Genomic DNA, 21,166 nt, shown 5'->3' with positions numbered 1-21,166 from the left:
AGCCACCATAAAGAGAAAAGATCGTAATTACAATTAATTTAGATATCAGAATTTATCAGGATCAATTCTTTCAACAATGTTTATTAAAAGAAACCAGTCTTTCTTTGCTGAGGTGTGTTGTTGTGTTGTTATTTTTGTGTAGAGTTATGTCTTCTTTCAAATTGTTTGTTCAGCAAAACTGTTGTTCTTCAATGTCTCACCTCCACATTTAAGTGTCAGCCTCTGCACTTTATTATGCTAGTATATTTGACACTTAAATCCTGGTCACCCCCTTGTCTTACGTCACACAAAAAACTGAGATTCTTCCCAAATCACCAGTCTGAAGAAGTCCCACGAGAGTCTACCCACCTCCAACTCTAAATGACAACCCTCCCAAGCAGATTTAACTATTGTTTGATCTGTAAGCCCAGCCAGTAAATATTAATTATTTTTTGGTCTGGTCATGGGGCCTGAATTCTGGGCCTGGGCACTGTCCCTCAGCTCTTCAGCTCAAGGCTAGGGCTCTACCACTTGAGCCACAGCATCACTTCCAGCTTTTTTTTTTTTTTTCTGCTCATGTGGTGCTGAGGAATCGAACCCAGGGCCTCATGCATGCAAAGCAAGAGCTCTACCACTGAGCCACCTTCCCAGCCCTTAAATATTAATTTTGATTTAAATGATCACGAAAATGTGATACCACCCACATAATCTATTTACAACTCAAAAGGCCTTTCTTTAGTTACTTTTCATCCAAAGGACTGCATTTAACTACCTGAGATATTAAATTTGCCCCTAGGAAAGATATCGGGAGCCAGGTGCTATGGTTAGGACACAGTCTGTCCTTCAAGCATTGGAGGCTTGGTCCTCAGTTTAGGAGGGGGGAATGTGAGATGTGGCATTAAAGGCAGAACCTAGAGGGAGGGTACTGGCTGTGGAGATCAGGCTGTGCCTAAAACAGGAACTATAAAGAAATCTGTTTTCACCAATGGGCATTAAGCACAAAATAAAATTGTAATGGTTGAGGGTAATACTGTTTGTTGAAAAGCACCAATTCCTTACTTGGGCCCATAAGTTTACTAAAAGCAAGAGAAAAACTTGGCATACCAGCCATCATTTTATATTTATCTTTTCTCCAAGCCATTCACTTGCAGTCCAGGACTTATGGATAACATGTCTATGAGGAGGAATATGGATTCAGTTTGGTCCAGTCCTATCCCATGTCCTTTTTCATGGTAGCAGACTTGGGGAGGGATGTCTGTGAAGCTGGCTAGGCAGAAATCTTGCTTGAAACAATAGTCAGAATAGTGGTAGTAAGAGGAACAGCCAGGCCATTCTAATGTGGTCTCAAAGAGAAATGAAGAACAAGTATTGGGGCCTGCAGTTCTAGGCCATCCTTGTTAAGCAACCTCAAAGGACTAGGCAGACTTTTTTCATGCTCTGGGGCTTTATAGAAGGCAGAACCTAAGTAAGGAATTGGGACATCTGTCAGACAGGAGAAATATCTAAGCAGAAAAGCATTCAGGCTGTTGTGTGGCTAATCTGTCTCTGTCTCTGTCTCTGTCTCTGTCTCTCTGTCTCTGTCTCTCTGGTGGTACTGGGGTTTGATGTCCAGTCCTTGTACTTGCAATGACTATTTAAGCCACATCTCCAGCCTTTCTTTGATTTGTTTTTCACTTAGGGTCTTTTGTCTGAGCTGGCCTTGACTGGCAGTCTTCCTACCTCCTCCTCCTTCCTGTGTAGCTGAGATAAAGGTATTATGGCAACACGCCCAGACCATTTGATCTATTTCCTTGCAGTATGAGTTTCCTTGGAGTACGAGGAGTCTGAACTCAGGGACTTGAGCTGGCTAGGGTAGTTTAATACCACTGGGCCATGCCTCTAACCCTTTGTTGAGCCATGCTTCTAGCTATTTGTTAGTTTTTTTTGTCTGTTTTCCAACCATAATTCTCCCATCTCTGCCTTCTGAATGGCTGGAATTACAAGCTGCATTACCAAGCCCAGCCTGTGTGGCTATTATTTTGTTTTTGTTTTTGTTTTTTTTTAGTGCCGGTCCTAGGACTTCAAACTCAGGACCTAGAAGCCGTCCGAGCTATTCTACTCAAGGTTAGTGCTCTTCCACTTGAGCCACAGCTTCACTTCTGGCATTTTCTGGTGAGTAATTATAGAGATGAGTCTCTCAGGCATTCCTACCAGAGCTGGTCTGGAATTGTGATCCTCAGATCTCAGCCTTGTGTGGCTATTTTTAACTAATATAGGGGATGCAAGAACAAACCTTTAAGGAGGGAACTTACAATTAAAGGAGAAGCAGTGGAAAATGATTTTGAAACCTCTCATTCTAACCACATAAAAGGTAGAAAAGCCAGTTGGGGAGAATACTAAGAATATGGCTGAGCTAGAGACACTTCAGCGCTGAAAGGTAGCAAGTGCTATTCATCAGGAAAATGGAAGAAAATGGAAAGGCTTGCAGATAAGACATTCCAGTTATACCTTCAGGCTATAAAGAAGGCCCAGAAGGTAAAGAACATATTTGATGCCCAGAGCTGCCTTGGGCCACGTTCCTGGGATTTCACCTTCCCCATGTAGCCCAGTCTGACTACAAACGTCATCCCCCCTGAGGATGAAAGCTATACATCTTGGTGTGTCCACAGGATATATCCTGCAGGCATATAGAACCCAAGACCTATGGGGACATGGCTTCTTCCACATGGGTTTCAAAGGATATTGCAGAAGGCCTGGGACCCAGGTAGAAACTTGTCACAGGGACTGAACCACTGCAGAAAGCCCTCACTATAGCATAAAAATACAACCTTCATTTGACAATGACATATAATAGACATGGTAGGCTCTCAGTATTTATAGGGAATTGGTTCTAGAACCCTATAGAATGCCTAAATCTGGGGATGCTGAAGTCCCTGGTAAACTACACAATCCATACTTTACATCATCGCTAGATGACTTAAATCATCTTTTGATGAACTACAATATTTAAAACAATACAATGCCATGTAAATAGTAATACTGTACTCTTTAGGGGAAAATGACAATGTCTATACACATTGAATAAAGATATAACATAAAGAGAATATTAAATGTGGAACCCACAATTAAAAAGGTCCTATTGCATATGAAATGATGCTCAGTATCACTAGTTATCAGAGAAATACAAATTATCAGAGAAATACAAATTAAAACTATAGTGAGGCATCACCTATTGGAATGCCTGTTTTAACAACAACAAAATAAGATAACAAATCTTGACAAAGACAAGGAAAAACTGGAGCCCTGACATTGAGAAACTGGAGTCCTATATACTGTAGGTGAGAATATAAATGCCATTGTAAATGCCAGTGGTGCAGTGATTATCAAAAATAGTAAGAGGTTTCCTCAAAAAATTAAAAAAAAACCCAACCCAAGTACTAGAAAAGAGTTATGGAGGTGTTTGTCCAAAAGAAATGAAATCATTCAGGCACTGGTGGCTCACACCTGTAATCCTAGTTATTCAGGAGGCTGAGATTGGAGGATCAAGGTTCAAAGTCAGCATGGGCAGGAAAGTCTGAGACTCTTTTCTTTTTTTATTTCTTTCTTTTTTCCTTTTTCTTTTTGTGGGTCGTGGGGCTTGAACTCTGGAGCTGGCACTGTCCGTCAGCTCTTCAGCTCAAAGCTAGCACTCTACCACTTGAGGCGCAGTACCACTTCTGGTTTTCTGGTGGTTTTATTGGATATGAATCTCACAGACTTTCCAGATAGGACTACAGGTGTGAGCCTGTAGTTTATCTCTAACAAACTACCAAAAAGCCTGAAATGGGACTGTACTAGCCTTTAGCAAAAGAAGCTCAAGGATAGCACCTAGACCCTGAGTTCAAGTCCTAGAATTAGCTCAGTAAAACACAAAGCAAAATAAAAAAAAATCAAAAGAACCGAAATCAAGCCAACATAGAGAATATCTGCACTCCTATATTTACTGTAGTATTACTTCTAACAGTCAGGATGTCAGAGTTAGTGAGTAGTTGAAGAAAAGGAATTCTGTCAGGTAGCAATGTGGCTTACTGTGGGTTACAGTATACTATGAGAAAGATATGAGTCACAGAAGTACCAACACCTGATTCCATTTCCATAAGATATATCAACTGACAATTTCATAAAAAGCAGAGTAGAATGGTGATTGCCAAGGCTGAGGGGGAGGGTGAAGAGCTGCTATTCACAGGTACCAAACTTCAATTGCACAACATGAACAGGTTCTACACATCTCGGCTGTACTGTGCCTGAAGTTAGCAATGTTGCATTATACACTTTAAACCTAAGAGGGCTGGCCAGATGGTAAACGTTCTTAACACAATTTTTTAAAAAGTAAAACAGGCTGAGAATATAGCTTAGTGGTAGAGAGTGTGCCTTGAATGTATGAGGCCTAAGTTTGATCTCCAGAATTGGGTGGAATTATAACGTATTGTTTTTGCTTGGTTTTTTACCTGTTGTGGGGATTGAACTCTAGGCCTGGGTGCTGTCCCTGTGCTCTTCGGCTCAAAGCTAGTGCTCTACCACTTGAGCCACAGTACCACTTCCAGTTTCTGAGATAAAAGTCTCACAGACGTTCGTGCCCTGATTGGCTTTGAACTACGATCTTCAGATCTCAGCCTCCTGAGTAGCTAGGATTACAGGCATGAGCCACAGGCGCCCGGCTTATAACGTATTGTTATGTTGGCATAACTCTAAGGATTTAGCAGTATTTATCCACCGCCATTAAAAAATTCAAAATTGGGTTGGGAAGGTGGCTCAGTGGTAGAGTGCTTGCCTTGCATGCCTGAGGCCCTGGGTTCGATTCCTCAGCACCACATAAGCAAAAAGAAAAAAGCCGTTAGTGGCGCTGTGGCTCAAGTGGTAGAGCGCTAGCCTAGAGCTGAAGAGCTGAGGGACAGTGCCCAGGCCCAGAGTTCAGACCCCACGACCGGACCCAAAAATAAATAAATAAATAAATAAATAAAAAGTTCAAAATTATTGACCCTTCAACTCTACTTGCGATTTTTGGCACATGTGCTGCTGAATCAAGCACAGGATCCCATTTCTGAGATGCTATGTTGAGAAAATAACTAAACAATAGAAAAAGGGCTATACACTAAATACAAATAACTGCAAAAACTCAAAAGCAATAATGGCCAGTGGGATCATTACCTACCAGGAAAAAAAATGAAAGTACTTAAAGACAGCATCATGCACAACTGCTCATAATATAATCCTTAATAAAAACAAGTAGAATATAATTATATACACTGATAGTGAAAGAAGATACAGGAGAAGACCACTAAGGCTGCCTCAGAATGGAGAAATAATGGGTGAAGTTTTTACCTGCCACTGAAGCAGGAAGGTAGTACAGATTCATGGTGGTCAGGGCTACCCTCAAGAACTGCCCACACATCTACCTTTGCCTAAGGGATGCCCCAAGATCCTTCCAAAAGACTACCAAAAGGTGCCGATAAAAGTTGCTGATAAAATTCTTTCAGCCAGCTGAACTGGTGCCACATCCTGATAACCTGATAACCGGATAATTCTCAGCAAAGCAGAACTTCACCTACTGCACATTCATGGGGCCAGGGATGATGAACTTACAATGACATTTTGGCCCCATGATACCAGGATCTCAGGTCACAACTGCCCAGTTTCTGTGAAGGACATGCAAATCCTGAAATAATGTGGGCATGTGTGAACACCCATCTGTTACATAAGCCTCATCTGCTAATCAATACATCCATCGGGATTACTGTAAATCAAAGGATTGCCCTAACTTTATGCAATCACCTACCCATTTTTCCTGATCTCCCCCACCCCCATACACAAAGCCCCAGTAAAGGCAGGAAGAAATGTTACCCTTGGAACAGTAGGACTTTTGCTCAGACTGTTCTTGCACTTTTGCTCTCAATAAATCCATGAGTCTCTGATGTCTGTGCCCTGGCTCAATTCTTTGTTCAGGATGTAAAGGATCTGAAACCAAGATTCAACTGAGGGAACTCCATCCCTGAGACCTTCACCAAGGAAAACACACACACAAACACACACACACACACACACACACACACTCCCAACATTATCCTTGTCTTTTAAAATTGGCTAATCTACCCAATTCCCCAACTAAAACTAGTTTACATATCATAAAAAGCAAAAAGAAGCAAGCCTGATCTGTTAGGGCTCTGTGTTTTGTTAGTGGTTTGAGACAGAATCTTCTAGTATGGTCCAGAACTTTGTAGACCAGACTGGCCTTGAACTAACAATATTCCTACCTCTAGCTCCTCAGTGCTGGGATTACAGTTATAAATAATGACACCCAGATATTCTGCTGGCTTTTTCACTTAAAAAGACTGTCTTATTTCTCCTAGGAAAGAAAGGTCTTATGTAGTGTTCCAATCTTTCAACATAAGTCAATTTACAATTTGCTGGGTTGTGACCTATGGAACCTGGGTGCCCAAGGCACCCAGTGTCAGAGGTCATTTTAGCTCATCCATTACAATGAGGTAGCAGTGAAACTCCTGAGTAATGTCATGTCATGACAAACACCATAGTAAAACTAAATCCAAGATCCACTTCAGGATTAAAAACATGGAAATTCTTGAAAGACTGCCCACAATTAATTTAATAGTGCTCGAAGAACACAGACCTTCTTAGGTCTGATGAGAACATACCATTTCCATTACGCACTCATTAGGATGCAAACAATGTTTAGATTGTATTCTGGATCTTAATCAACTTAGGTATTATTAGTTACATATAAGGAAATTTATATGGAATACCAGAAACACTGTATAGAATTGATATCATTGAGAGCTACTTTTAACACAAGGGCCTAGCTTAATGTTAATACCCTTTGTCTACTTTTAAATACTTAATATATGAAACACCATACTTCAATGCTCACATATTTGTCTACTTTGATAATCAGAAAAATACACTACAAAATGCAAATGCTCCAAATCAGAAGTCTTTTCTTTTTGGTACTGGTTATCTAACTCAGAACTTCCAACATGCTAAGCATATGCCCACAGCCCTAGGAAGTCTTCAAATGTTACATAAAAATGTTAATCTTTGACTTTGTAAGTGTTGTTACAGAAAAACATGAAACCTTTGCATTGTTGATATTAGATCCAGTTAAGTAGAAAGCTTAAATATTAACTTTTAATTTCTTGGCCGTTTATCACATATTACTTGCTCTTTAGGTCATATCATTTTATTCTGTCTGCGATAAGATATTAAGAACATTTTATGAAGCTGGGTGGGGTGGTTTATGCCAGCACTTGGGAGGCTGAGGTTGGAAGAGAATCGAAAATTGAGTGTAGAATAGGCCATAGACATAACAAGACCTTGTAACAAACAACAAAAATAAATACCCTGATTTATGTAATGCAGAAAAGGTTTCTGGAATTATTTTTTTTAACAGACTATGCCTTGAAGGAAAGTGATTTCTAACTAAGAATGACCATGTCTTTAAGAATTGCAATGGGCATTTTGAAGCATGCTACAAATCAAGTCATTTAACTTGAAACATGGACTTCATTTAAACAGTTTTAGATTATCCTCTTTCATTACTATTAGAGGAGTTTTGGACATTAGTGAACAAGTTAAAATATTTTGAACAAATTCCCTACCTTGGTCTTGAAAAGTATATATATGCTATATATGCTAAGTAGCCGTAAACTTGTTGCTCATGCATGTATTCATTCTTTGGAATTTGTGTGTGTGTGCACGTGTGTGTGTGCCACTACTAGGGCTTGAATTCAGGGCCTCATACGGTTCTTCAGCTTTTTCCACTCAGATGTGGCACTCTACCAATGGAGTCACACTGCCCCTTTTGGCTTTTTGCCAGTTAATGGAGATAAAAATCTATTTGTCTATCCAGGCTGGCTTCTAACCATGAACCTCAGAGCCCAGCCTCCTGAATAGCTAGGATTGCAGTAAAGAGTTAAGAGTGCCTGGCCTATGCCTGTATTCTTATGTACTAACATCTCCCCCAGTACTAGGGCTTAAACTCAAGTCTTCACGTTCTTGCTCAGTTTTACTCAGTTTTTTTGGTCGCAGCTGGTGTTCTACCATTCTAGCCTAGCTTTTTGCTCCGTAAGTGGAAATGGGAGTTGGCCAGACTTTTCTGCCTTGGTTGGCTATGAGAACCTCAATCCTCCAAATCTCAGCCTTCTGAGTAGCTGGGATTACAGGCATAAACCACTGGTGCCCAGTTTAAGAGAAAAATCTTAACCAAAGTTTTGAAAGCCCAATTAAAAATTTATTTACTCATGTTGAAGTTCTGGTAAGAAAATAAATCACAGTGTCAAAATGCTGTACAAATGCTTGCAATTCAGGAGTAAAGTTTCAGAGAATTCAGAGAATATTCAGAGAACAATGACTCAACAAAACACTCCAAGAAACAACTGATGGCTTTTACTACCTTAGAAAGTGTTAAGTCTCAGAACTTAGGCACCTTTAAGTGTGACCTGTGGTTACCTTTGACTCCAGTCTCTTCCACTCCTTTTATTTTTTATTTTTTTGTTGGTTGTGGGGCTTGAACTGTGGGCTTGGGCGCTGTCCCTGTGCTCTTCAGCTCAAGGCAAGTGCTCTACCACTTGAGCCACAGCGCCACTTCCGGTTTTCTAGTGATTTATTGGAGATAAGAGTCATGGACTTTCCTGCCTGAGCTGGCTTTGAACTGTGATTCTCAGATCTCAGCCTCCTGAGTAGCTAGTATTATAGGCATGAGCCACCGACACCTGGCTCTTCTACTTTTTTTAAACTCTATCTTATTTCTACGACATGTATGCAGATTTTTATATTTAAGCTTCCACAGCTCTGGCTAGAATACAAGATTTCTGGGCAACATGTATTTCCTAGAAAGCAAAACTTAACTTCTGTCCTTGACTCACCCTTGCGGGTTCCTGCTCCCCATGGGTTACTGCCTGTTTTGCTATAGAACAGTTAAATTACACAATCCAGTATTACATCATGACATTGTCTTTTTGGTTTTCTCTTCTCTTTGGAACATTGTTCATCATTTATCATCACAAGATATGACGATTTCTGAGATATGCTGAGTTTTTATTCTTCTAAAACTTGAAATTAAGCAGCAGTGGTTTGCCAGCTACGGGACAAAAAAAAAAAAAAGCTAGTCTCATTGCAGTGAGATTTTGGGGGTGAGAAGAAGTGCTAAGGATGGAACTAAGGACCACATAAATGTTCTACACGTAAGTGAGCTACATTCCCAGTCCAAAACCACAGATTTCATATAAGACAGAATCTATTTTTTAAAAGATAATTTTTGGGGTTTTATTTTTTTTTAAAGTTTTAATGTTGCCTGCTCTACTTGCCCATCCTTTTGAAGACTAGAGATGGATGAGTTCATCTGATGCCCACTGACAGTAATGTACTATTCTAGGTACCCAGAGACAGCAGTGAAGGAAACTAGCAGCATCCCTTACCCTTCTAGTGCTTCCATTCCAGTGTGGAGCAGACTCATAAGCATTAAAGCAGTGGGAAAAGGCAAGTGCCAGCAGCCGCACTGATGGGCCACCGGCCCTTACTGGCCAGATACAGAGAAACTCTTGGTGAATACCAGCTCAGCCCCATGCCTGTCTGTCACATTGGTGGATGAGCAGCAGGGCTGCTCTGTGGACAGAGAGCACACATAGCCACTGGGTGGACAGAGGACAGCTGCCTTCCAGAAAGGAAAAAATGATATCTCTATAAAATAGACTCCTTAGGGTAGAAAGAATCTGGAAGTCAGCTGACCAAACATTTTAGGAGAGACTTTATTACAACCCTAAAAATTTGAGAGTATCTCATTGTATAACAATACTGACAGAGAATATAATTTTTCTGCCATCACAAGACTAGTAAATGTTAGATCTAATAGACAAACTCAGAGTTTTGGAGTCTAAATTTCAACCCCCTGATCTCAGCTTCCTGAGTCTAGGATTACAGATATGAGCTACTGGTACTTAGCTCCCAAAGGTGTTACTAATATGCTGCTCTGACTCTATTATTTCATAGCCACAAAACTTTTTTGAATCACTTAATTGCACCAGTTATTTGTCTCTTACTAGTTACTGTACCATGGCTACAGAAAATTCTTATTTCTTCCCTAAAGCAGATGTTTTGTAATAAAAAAGCAACCTATAAAATAAAGACGTGTAATTTAAAAGGCAAGTAATTTAGTGAACACTACATCTATATCCTGATAACTTAAGCTTTATGAAAAATTGTATTTAAATAAACTTGTAGAGAAGAAAATACAATGATAAAACAACTCTCCAGAATGCAGTGACAAGATTCCAGTGCTTGCAGTTTTCTCGGTAAAACTTGTCTGTGATTCACTGGCTACATGGCAGGGAAATGAAGGCATTTTTGATGAGGAAAGACAAGTGGGAAATGTACTCAGTGTTTCTCATAAAAAGCTAAAATAAAGTCAAGCAACGAAATGTGGAGTACTTCTTAATATGCACAAATTTATATGGGTAAATAGAAGAACAACCATTTTCCAAAAATCATCTTGCTGTAATCTAGACAGAAATATTAAGAAGTTATCAATAAATGATGCTCGTTTTCTTTAGACAGCAGCCCTATGTAGATCTAGCAGTTTCTTAAGGAGACCTTAGGAATTTAAGTTTCCTTTTTGATTCTGCCACCAAAAAACCCAGAAACATGGAAAATGGAGATTGATCATCTTTGCCTTTAGCTTTCACAAAAGCTATTGCATGGCTTCTGATCACCATGACAGATATATAAACCCTAACTTGAAAGGATCCTTTAAGGGAGTGGCACTGTGGCTCAAGAGGTAGAGCATTTGCCTTGAGCTGAAGAGTGCAGGGACAGCACCCAGGCCCAGAGTTCAAGCCCCACAACCGACAAAAAGAAAAGAAAAGAAAAGATCCTTTAAAATTTCTACTCTTTTTTTTGGAAGAATATTAAAAGCCATAAAGTTTATTTTTAAAATAGTTTTTAAAAAAGATTAAAAGATTTCCTACTCTGTACTTAACACCTGTTGTGTTAATTGTCAGAACAGGCTTAAAGATCATGTGGTTCCTAGAGATCCTTACTACAGTTTTCAAAGGACATGTTGGGCCAAAGAACTTACAGTCCATCTTAGCGTCTCCAATCCATAAACCCTTCTTTCTTGAATACGCTGCCACATATCTGCATGTCTCTCTCTTCTTGCTTTGAGTCCATCAGCCAGGAAAGACCAAAGGATCTGAGAAGCCCAGTTAATCAGACTACAATTATCTCACAGCTGAGGTACACTTGGGAGGAAAGCAAAAGGGCAATGAGACCTACAACTTTGCAGTCACCGAGTTTAAACAGTAACCCTGCTCACTGAACCAAAGTAAAAGCTGAGAATGGCTCTGTTCAATAGAGCCAGTGAAGCTCAAAGGGGTCTGGGCAGCAGCAGGGGAGGCCTTGCCTGGTGAAGAAATGCATGTTAAATGCCCTAATCTCAGGGACTCACTCAGGCCCAGCCCCCAAAACTACGAGCATGAAACACACTAAAAATAAATTTGGTTTCCCAAAAGCAACCAAGTAGCATGTCTCCAGACTCTTCTGCCTTTTGGTTTTCTGATTCATTAACAATGACGCGTAAAGCCCTCGAGGTTGTAGCTGATTCTGTTCCCTTACCAGAGGAAAAATCTGCAAAAGGGAAAGGCAGCCATTGAGAATCAGTCAGGCAGAGACCTCTGTTCTTTCCCTTTGCAGCTGAAGACAGACACAGGGTCACTGAGGCCACATGAAGTGAAGTTGACGTGCTTTGTTCAGAAACCTAGGACAGACTTGCTTTAGCTACTTTGGAAATTTCTATAGGTCTTCTAACAGGGGAGAAAGAACCAAAGAATACAAATGCTGAAGCTTTAGAAATTACTTCTGCATTCATTACATCCAAAGTCTCAGAAACTACCTGCTTTTTTCAGTCAATGATAAACTTCACTGTGACCTTTGAATTCAATATCTGCCACAATTTTGCCCTAGGTTTATCGTTAAAAGGGCTTACCTGGCCCTTCTTGCATAGGAGCCAGAATGTAGATTAAAGCCAATTAAACTAATGAGTTTGGATAAGCTATGGGCCTAACTTGAAAAATAAAATATATAATTGTTTTTGGAGAAAAAAAAGATAAAAATCTTTCAAGTCTCTATGATTAGCTTGAATAGCCCCGTAGAGATTAAATGGGCAATCAGGATTTCTAAGATAGATAAGGCTCAAACAATTACTAGATTCCTCAACAAATCTTATTTATTTTATTTTAGTTTGTGATAGAACTAAAGATTAAATTCAGAACCTTAGACCTGCCAGACAAGTGTGCTTAAGCCATGGATCTACTCCTTTTGTTTTTAGTTTGTTTTCCAAATAGTTGTGCTATGAGATCTACCTACCTCCACCTCTCAGGCAGCTGAGAGTACAAGCTTGAGTCACAATCATAGGTTTGTTTTTGTGAGTCTCACTAATGTTTTGTCCAGGCTGACATGAACTGTGATCCACCAATCTCTACCTCCCATGAAGGTAGTAAGATCACAAGTGTGCACCAATGCACCCTGCTGCAAGCACCTCTGTAAAGCTTTTCAAAGTCCAGACAGTGGAGTGCTAGTTTCAGTCTAGAAAATCCTGTCTCTGCCAGGGACCTGACATCCCAGTTGCTACTGTCACCATCCTCCTTGCTCAATCACATCGACAAAAGTAGCCTGCCATTGCTCTAGTGTGGGGCTTTCTCAAACTTGGTCCTGTTGACCTTTTAGACTGGATATAATTCTTTGTTGTGGATGGTTGCTCACATTTACTGATCTTTTTTGGTGTCACGTATTATTCTAAGGACCTTTGCATATGTGACTGATCTAATCTCATGATAACCCTGTTCTTATGCCAATTCTACAGAAGAGATGATTCAGAGACGCAAGTGTAAAAACTAGTTGAAGCTAGTCTTAGCGACCTATGTATCGGCAGGTTCCACATCACAGATTTAGCCAACTCCCTGATCAGAAATATTTGGGGAAAAAAATTGTGTCTGGATTGAGCATGTACAGACTTTTTCCCTAGCCAATACAGACGGATTATTAATATAATATTTACATTGTATTAGGTACTATGAGAATTCTAGACATGCTGTAGAAGGTCAAGGAGTCTGTGAGTAGCTTACTGCAAAAGGACAATTTTTATAGGGATTTGAGTATCTGTGGGCTTAGGTGTCCCTGGGGGGTACAGGATGACTGTAAGTGGCGGACCCTTAATCCTCATTCTGTTCTCTTGTAGCATGTGCCCTCTAAGGAAGGAGATGACTTCTCACTTCCGAGTACCCTGGAAGCTTTCAGGCCAGGGTAGCCTGCTGATGGGAAAGGACTGGTACCATGAGGAGAGAAGAAAGGGGAAATAGGCAAGGACATTGTGTGGAGACAGAGCACCACTCTTCCCGGGAAACAAGAGATTCATAACTAAATGGTAGTGCATTCATCAAGGGAAAAAAAACAAAAACAAAAAACCCAACAGCTGAATGCTAACAAGAGAAGAAGGAGAATGAAGGGTTTTATATATGACAAGTGGCTCCAAAAGATGGCTGTGCCCCAAGCAAGAAGCAGTGGCTGTGAGCAACTTGAGTCATCTTAAACTGTACATTGCTTAGAAACTACCTTGGGAGGAAGTACAATCTTGACTATACACATCATTCTTATATTCCAAGTCCTTGGCTTATCACTCCATTACTTGTTTCATATTTTAAGATACAGCAAAACCTTATCAATGCTAGATATTGACAGACAGATAAAGGTCACACTGATAGCTTACAATTTAAGAGAATGGCAAACATCTTTTTTTAAATTTTTATTATTTTGTGTGTGTGTGTGTGTGCGTGCGCGCATGCGCGTGCACACTCACAACTCTTGGGGCTTGAACTCAGGGCCATGGGTGCTGTCCCTGAGCTTTTGTGCTCAGGCTAGCACTTTACTGCTTGAGCCACAGCTCCACTTCTGGCTTTTTGGTGGCTAATAGGATATCAGAGTCTCATTCATGGTCTTTCCTACTTGGACTGGCTTCAAACTATAATCTTTAGATCTCAGCCTCCAGTGCCAGGCTAGCAAACATCTTCTAAATAGAGATTTAAAAAATACATAAACCTAGATAGTATATTGAAAATGAACTTTGTATACAACTTGTGGGTTGGGACAGGAGGGAAAAACTAGGAAAGAGCAAAGGAAGGGGTGACATTATACAAAAAGAAATGTACTCATAACCTGACTTATATGACAGTAACCCCTATGCATATCACCTTTATATATATATATATATTTGTTTGTTTGTCGTGGGGCTTGAACTCTGGGCCTGGGCGTTGTCCCTCAGCTCTTTAGCTCAAGGCAAGCACTCTACCACTTGAGCCACAGTACCAGTTTCAGTTTTCTGGTAGTTAACTGGAGATAAGAGTCTCATGGACATTCCTGCCTGGGCTGACTTTGAACTGCGATCCTCAGATCTCAGCCTCCTGAGTAGCTAGGATTACAGGTATAAGCCACTGGCTCCCGGCTGAGATTTGCCTTACAAACTAAAAGCAAATAAAAAATAGGTTGACATCATAAGGTAATTGCTAAAAATCATAAATGTGATAAACATTTAATAATAGGAGTTGTGACTTGGGAACCTGACTACAGTGCAGCTTGAGAACTGGGGAATATACACTTTTCTTTCCCATGTCCATTTACTTCTTGCCCACCACCTATCTCCTGTCCCCAGAGTTGGCCTTCAACTGCTCTGCAGTCAAGGTATGACCTACCATGCTGGAGACATGGGTCTCAAAGAAAACATGGTAAAATGTGGAAGAAGCTCACATCCTTTAAGTACTCGGTCACCAAATCTGCAATGTCTCATCCTGCAATTTCTTTTCCTTTTCTGGATTTTCCTGCCATTCATTTTTCTACAACAGCAGAAGTTCTTTAGGGTTATGATATAGGTAGTCGTATTTATTTTCACTCCCAGCTTTATAACTGACAAATAAAATTGTATATATTTAAGATGTACAACATAATAATTTGCTCTATGTATATACTGTGAAATGCTCACCACAATCAAGTTAATTACTAGTTCCATACCCTCACTTTATTATTCTCTGTGTGTAAAGTACACTTAAAGTCTACTCTCTCAGCAAATTTCAATTATTAAATATACAATATAGTATTGTCTTTTTTTTTGTTGTTGTTGTTGTTTGGAAATTTCTTTTTATTTATTTATTTTTTTTATGTTTTTATTTTATTTTATTTTATTTGAGAACAGAGGGGTTACAATTACATGGGCAGGATAATGCATACATTTCTTACGAAGCATTGCAGCCTCCTCCTTTGTCTTTTGACACCTTCAACACCTACATTAGGTTCCCCAAACTTTTTTTTTTTTTAACAGTAACTAGGATTTAGCCTTTTGGTTCTTTTTTTGTCTTTAATTTTTTTTTTTATTGTCAAGGTGATGCACAGCGGGGTTACAGTGACATAGGTAAGGTAATAAGTACATTTCTTGTCAAGCTTGTTACCCCTCCCCTCACTTTTCTCCTACTTTACCTCCCCTCCACGCCTCCCCAAATTGTACAGATGATGTCCAACATATTGTCTTGTATATGTCGCTGTGGCATTGGTTCTCCCCTTGTCCTTTGTCTCATCATTCTGTTGTCCCCCTTCCCTTCCTAAGTCAAATAAACCTCTGGTTTTTGAGACAGGACCTCACCAATACCTTTGACCATACTAGCCTCTTGTCTCCACCTCCAGAGCATCTAGGATTACAAGCAGGTAGCACCATGCTCTACGCATTTTTCTTCTAACTCAAATTTTGTACCCTTTGAGAAATACCTCCACCCCTCCTACTCTACCCCCTCTTGTCTGCAACAAAGCTTTATTCCACAGAGAGTTATATAATCCTGCATTATTTTGTATTCCTTAGAAAAGATTTAAAAAAAAGTGGAAGCAATGTGTTTAATAACAAACAAAGGATGAAGATCTAGTTGTTCTATTTGACAATCTAATGCACATAGACTGCCCAAGCCCTAAATTTGAAAAAGATAATACTTATAGTATACTATCCTTATTATAAATTTAATTTTTTCTTGCAAACTTTCAAACATTTCACATAAAAATCTTTTTTTTTGGGGGGGGGTCCGGTCGTGGGGCCTGAACTCTGTCCCTCAGCTCTTCAGCTCAAGGCTAGTGCTCTACCACTTGAGCCATAGTGCCACTTCCAGCTTTTTTCTTTTTGCTTATGTGGTGCTGAGGAATCGAACCCAGGGCTTCATGCATGCAAGGCAAGCGCTCTACCACTGAGCCACCTTCCCAGCCCCCACATAAAACTCTTATAAGCCAGATTTGACAACTATTACCAAAATGATGCAGATTAAATTCTTGGTGTTTGATAGAATTTAATGCTTATCTAATAAACCAACAGTGTGGCCATTGCTATCTTTTTTTGGGGGGGAGGTCCAGTTGTGGGGCCTGAACTCTGGGCCTGGGCACTGTCCCTCAGCTCTTCAGCTCAAGGCTAGCACTCTACCACTTGAGCCACAGCACCACTTCCGGCTTTTTTCTTTTTGCTTATGTGGTGCTAGGGAATCGAACCCAGGGCCTCATGCATGCAAGGCAAGCACTCTACCACTGAGCCACCTTCCCAGCCCGCCATTGCTATCTTAAGAGGTAAATGCTAAGAAACAGATTTTACTTATGATTTATAGTTATACAAAGGTAAAAATAGATTCATATTATAAGAAATCCTATGCAGTTCATTATTGGCTGAAAAATGTAAAAGCTGAAAATACACAGATCTAGTATACACAATTAAAACACCCTGTTCATTTGCTAGTAACTGCTACTAATTGTTTTTCATGTTAGTATTACTTAATAGTTATCTTACTTGCTTTTTATTTCCTTTAGACAGTCCCCATAGGAAATGATCTTTGAGATTCTGGGTAAGGATTTTGTTGCCTGTTAATCTTATAGTACCTTGGACAGTGGTGACAGCTATAAGTGCTGTGTATTTAAGAGAAACATCAGTTAAAGGGGGGCTCTGTGCAGCTATAAGTAAAAGCAAGCTGTGTATACTATTGTTTTTTGTTTTTATTTTGAGGCACTATCACTAGATAGTCCAGGCTGATCTTTAACTCTTCATCTTCCTGTCTCCTAAGTGGGAAACACCATACCCAGCTAGCTCCATGTTTGTTTTCTTCAAGGAAGGAGGAACAATATATTAGTGGAAGGCCTCTTAGAGACCACATGTGCAATAAACTAGAATCTTTTTTTTTTAAATAAACTAGAATCTTTAAGTTGCAGAAATAAACTCCTATCACATTTGAACTTTATTCACCATAGTGGTCAAAATTATAGTTTTGTAAAATCAATAAAATGTACATTCGTTTTCTAAATGGATACTTTTACCTTGAACCTATGATCAAGGGTTCCCAATCTTTCCTCTTGTTATTACATAGATGAGCGATCAGCTCACATCGGCTTTCCTGTGGCACTTGTGAGACTCATGCTGGCTAAGGAATAATTGTACTGACATTATTAATTTAAGCTGGAAGCAGAAGTTCTGACTAAACATTTCAGCAAAATATTTGGATTTTTGGATTACTGAGGCTGAAACTGCTGGAAGAGTTAATTGCTTATTAAGGCTGGAGATGAAGTCAGTGATAGAGCACAGGCCCAGCAAGCACAAGGTCCTGGGTTCCATGTCTGCTTCCTCAAGAAATAAATAAAAATAAAAAGTCAAAAAAAAAAGTCAATTGCTTCTTTAAATGCAAAGACTCTGCCAAAATACTGTATCTCCACCCACTTTGTTATGAATTCTAAAAGGCATTCTAGAAGGCAAACCAAATAACATGGACACTCACTGCCTTTGCTGTCCAATGCTTGCAGGTTAATTACAGTGTATTTCAGATGGGATTTCACTGGTAGGGAGGATTAATGGGAAAGCCGGACAGCTGGAGTCCAGTGTTAGATCAGAAATTAAGATGAGAAACTTGACCTAGTTTCAAAAGGGGTATTTGTTAAGTTCCTCAAATCAAACTGGTAATTGTTTTGGTATTCTCCTCAGAATTGGAGAGTAAAATTTCTAGGTTACTGCAAGGAACTAAAATATAGTCTATATGCAGAAGAAACTCTTGAACATCTTACATCTCTGACTTAAAAAAATTCATAATTTGATTTTTCCTATTTTGCATGATTCAGGCTACATTCACTGTTATTGCTTCTTTAATGTATAGACTTCTGAAGCAAACACCCCTTAGTGCTGGAAACGGGCTCTCACACTAGAAGATAAGCCCCTGTTGAACTATTATCACAGTATCTTTAATGCTATGGCATATCCTTTACCAGGTGTTCTCTGAGAAGGATGTTGTGATATCAAATGCATTTTGAAAATTGCATGAATTGTGTTTCTTTCTTTAGGGAATGACAATACATACAACCCTATGCAATATTTTGAGAAATCCTTAAAACAAACAATTTAATGAATTCTTCCAAATTTACATGATTCACCTCATTTTCTTTAGTATTTAACAACCTGGGAGAGCAGTCTGAGGGTACACTTTGCAAATGTCATTACTGTATATTCACAAGTTATATACGTGATATACTTTCAACATGACATCTTCTATAATATAAACAAAATGTAGTTGTAAATTCTCTTTATGAGATAAATGTACTGACATAAACATCCTGATGGAGAATTTAGGGGAAATCAAATTTAGAAGGTCACCAGATTGCCTTAGGAGAAGGTAACTAAATTTGAAGGCTTAATAATCAATTTCACTTAAGTTTTTTTATGCTTTGAATATAAATCCATAATGCATCTTCAAACATGGCAAAAATAGATAGCAAACACCATTAGTAAGGCTCCACATGTCTGATGCAGATGGATATTTTCCCCCCTTATCCTAAACCTCAAGAAACATCAAATACAGCTAATGGTATTATTAGGGTTTGACAGACCATCACAGTCTATCCTACTGTATCCAAATGAACTGTTGGAATGTCCACACTAAAATCTTGGATGTTCTGCAAAACTGGAGCAACTATCTGCTCAATTTACTAATCTTAACAGAAAAAAAAATCAACACAAGAAAGCAAGAATGCAGAAATCAAATGCTAATTAGAATAAAATGGTGTGTGAAGGGGGAAAAAGAGGGGAAAGCCTCCAGATGAGGCTGTGTATGTGAGAAAGATGGCTCCTGTCTTGGCAAGCCCCACAGCAGGACAGAAGGCTGAAGGCTACCTGGAGACAGAGGAGACTGTTGCCCTGATGGCTGGAAGTTTCCTGCACAGCCCTTTATATCCCTAAATAATGTGAGTGAATTTACTTAGTTTTGTTTTTTTGGATGAAATCTTCTGTACATAATTTTACTAATAGGCACCATATGGGAAGCATCTGTAGCTTTTCTCAATTTAATTTTCATAGACAAAAAAAACAAAACATTGATGAAAATAGCCCCACAGCCTGCAAGAGCCACTGTAGCCTGACCTAGTTAGGTTCGTGAATGTGAGCTGCCTTAATCCTGCCCCGGCCTGCAGGCGGTGAAGGTGCCGGAGCTCAGGCTTTAGGGTTCACCTAAAGGTCTCTGGAGTTTATAGGTGGGTCAGCTAGGTGTTTAGAACCACTGTACTGTGGATCTGACCTAAACTCAAGGAAAAAAATAACCAAAGTTCAAACACACAAACAACAAAACCCCATAACCACATAAAATGACTAATGCTAGTATCTTCTACATGTGGTCAGGAAAAGAAAGCTAAGTATTCCTCATCAAGAAAATGGGAGAAGAAGGACTTGAGGGTGTAGCAATTGACTACCATGCTCATATCCTTGAACTGGATTCCCAGCCCTGGAAAAAAAAAAGAAAATACACCAGAAAATGTCAGAAAAAAATGTGATTTATGCAAAACAAGAAAATGCTAGTAAGTATATAAAAATGTTTACCCGTAATCAAATAAATGCAAGTTGGAACAATAAACTGCCATTTCTTTGCCCATGAAACACAGAAATTTCAAATAAGAGAATGTAGCATTCTATTTCAGAAGAATGTCTCAAAAATGTTTCTGACACTATCAGCTACAAATAAGCCACATATGTAATGACATGCTGATTTTGTAAACACACAGTTTATAAAAGCCAAAGTAATATATAAAAACATTAATGTAGCTATATATGTAGATGGTAGGATGATAGCTGACTTAAATTTTTAAATTGTTTTCTGTATTTTCTAAATAAACTGATAACTTTTCTCACTAGAAAAATGCACGCAGCCAGGAGCCAGTGGCTCACACTTGTGATCCTAGCTACTCAGAAGGTTGAGATCAGAGGAGTGCAGTCTGAAGCCATCCTGGTAGCAAAGTCCACAAGACTCCATCTCTGACTAACCAGCAAAATTGGACTAGAGACATGCCTCAAATAGTAGAATACCAGCTATGAGCATGAAAGCTGAACAAACAAGAGCATTAAGGGCCGGAGTCCAAGCCCCAGAATTGGCGCACACATACATACACACACACACAGAGAAATGAATGAATGAAGCATTTAAAAATATTTAGGAAGTAGTGAGGGAGAGACGCCTGGAGTATTTTATTTCTGTTCATAGTATTTTGTGCTCTAGTTGTTAGTGATGACAGAAAGAAGGCCAGGAGTTGGATCAGGGAGGTGGTCTTGATGCATATGCTAATGGACACAGCTTAGAATCCATTAAGAGACAGATGTGTTCTGGGAAAAAGCCATCCTCCACCACCACCCCCACAAAAAAAAGCCTTTGCACATAAAGGGCACTATCGCTTTACTTTGACACTAGTTCACATTCAGCTAATTACAGCACTTCACAAAAACAGAAAATTTCTACACTTTCATCTTCAATAATATAACTTGTAAAATTGTAAGTAGCTTCTGGATAATATTCCTGTATAAGCTTTCTCAGTTTTTTTTCTTTGTATCTAGTGAGGGGACCATATGCTAAGTATTAACTTCTCTCACATTTCTGTTCACTTTTTAAAGTTTGAAGATAGTGTTGACACTCTTTTGGCAGTCTACTGAGAAAGATTTCTCTTTTTTTTTTTAATCATCAAACAGCAGAAGAAATAATGTATTTCTACATGTGAATTATTTTATGAACAGAAAAATCATCACTGATACAAAATTTTCCTTTTTTAAAATTAAAAATATAGGGACTGGGAAGGTGGCTCA

At 39.3% G+C, this 21,166-nt stretch overlaps 1 protein-coding gene across 5 annotated transcripts in view; it reads right to left on the bottom strand.

The window, feature by feature from the left end:
- Map7 (microtubule associated protein 7) overlaps positions 1-21,166 on the bottom strand; it is a 139,591-nt gene that overhangs the window by 67,164 nt on the left and 51,261 nt on the right. The window contains exon 1 of one of the 5 annotated variants that reach the window (XM_070010634.1): positions 11,081-11,251. The exons of the other annotated variants lie outside the window; for them this stretch is intronic. Within the exon in view, the coding sequence (XP_069866735.1) occupies positions 11,081-11,087 (7 nt within the window). The 5' untranslated portion in view covers positions 11,088-11,251. Of the gene's footprint in view, positions 1-11,080; positions 11,252-21,166 lie in introns of those variants that run through there. 5 annotated transcript variants of the gene reach the window in all.

The sequence above is a fragment of the Dipodomys merriami genome, unplaced genomic scaffold (genome assembly GCF_024711535.1).
Source record: "Dipodomys merriami isolate MVZ:Mamm:240054 unplaced genomic scaffold, mDipMer1.0.p SCAF_8, whole genome shotgun sequence".
In the NCBI taxonomy this organism is placed as follows: Eukaryota; Metazoa; Chordata; class Mammalia; order Rodentia; family Heteromyidae; genus Dipodomys; species Dipodomys merriami.
This window is presented reverse-complemented; position numbering and strand designations above follow the sequence as displayed.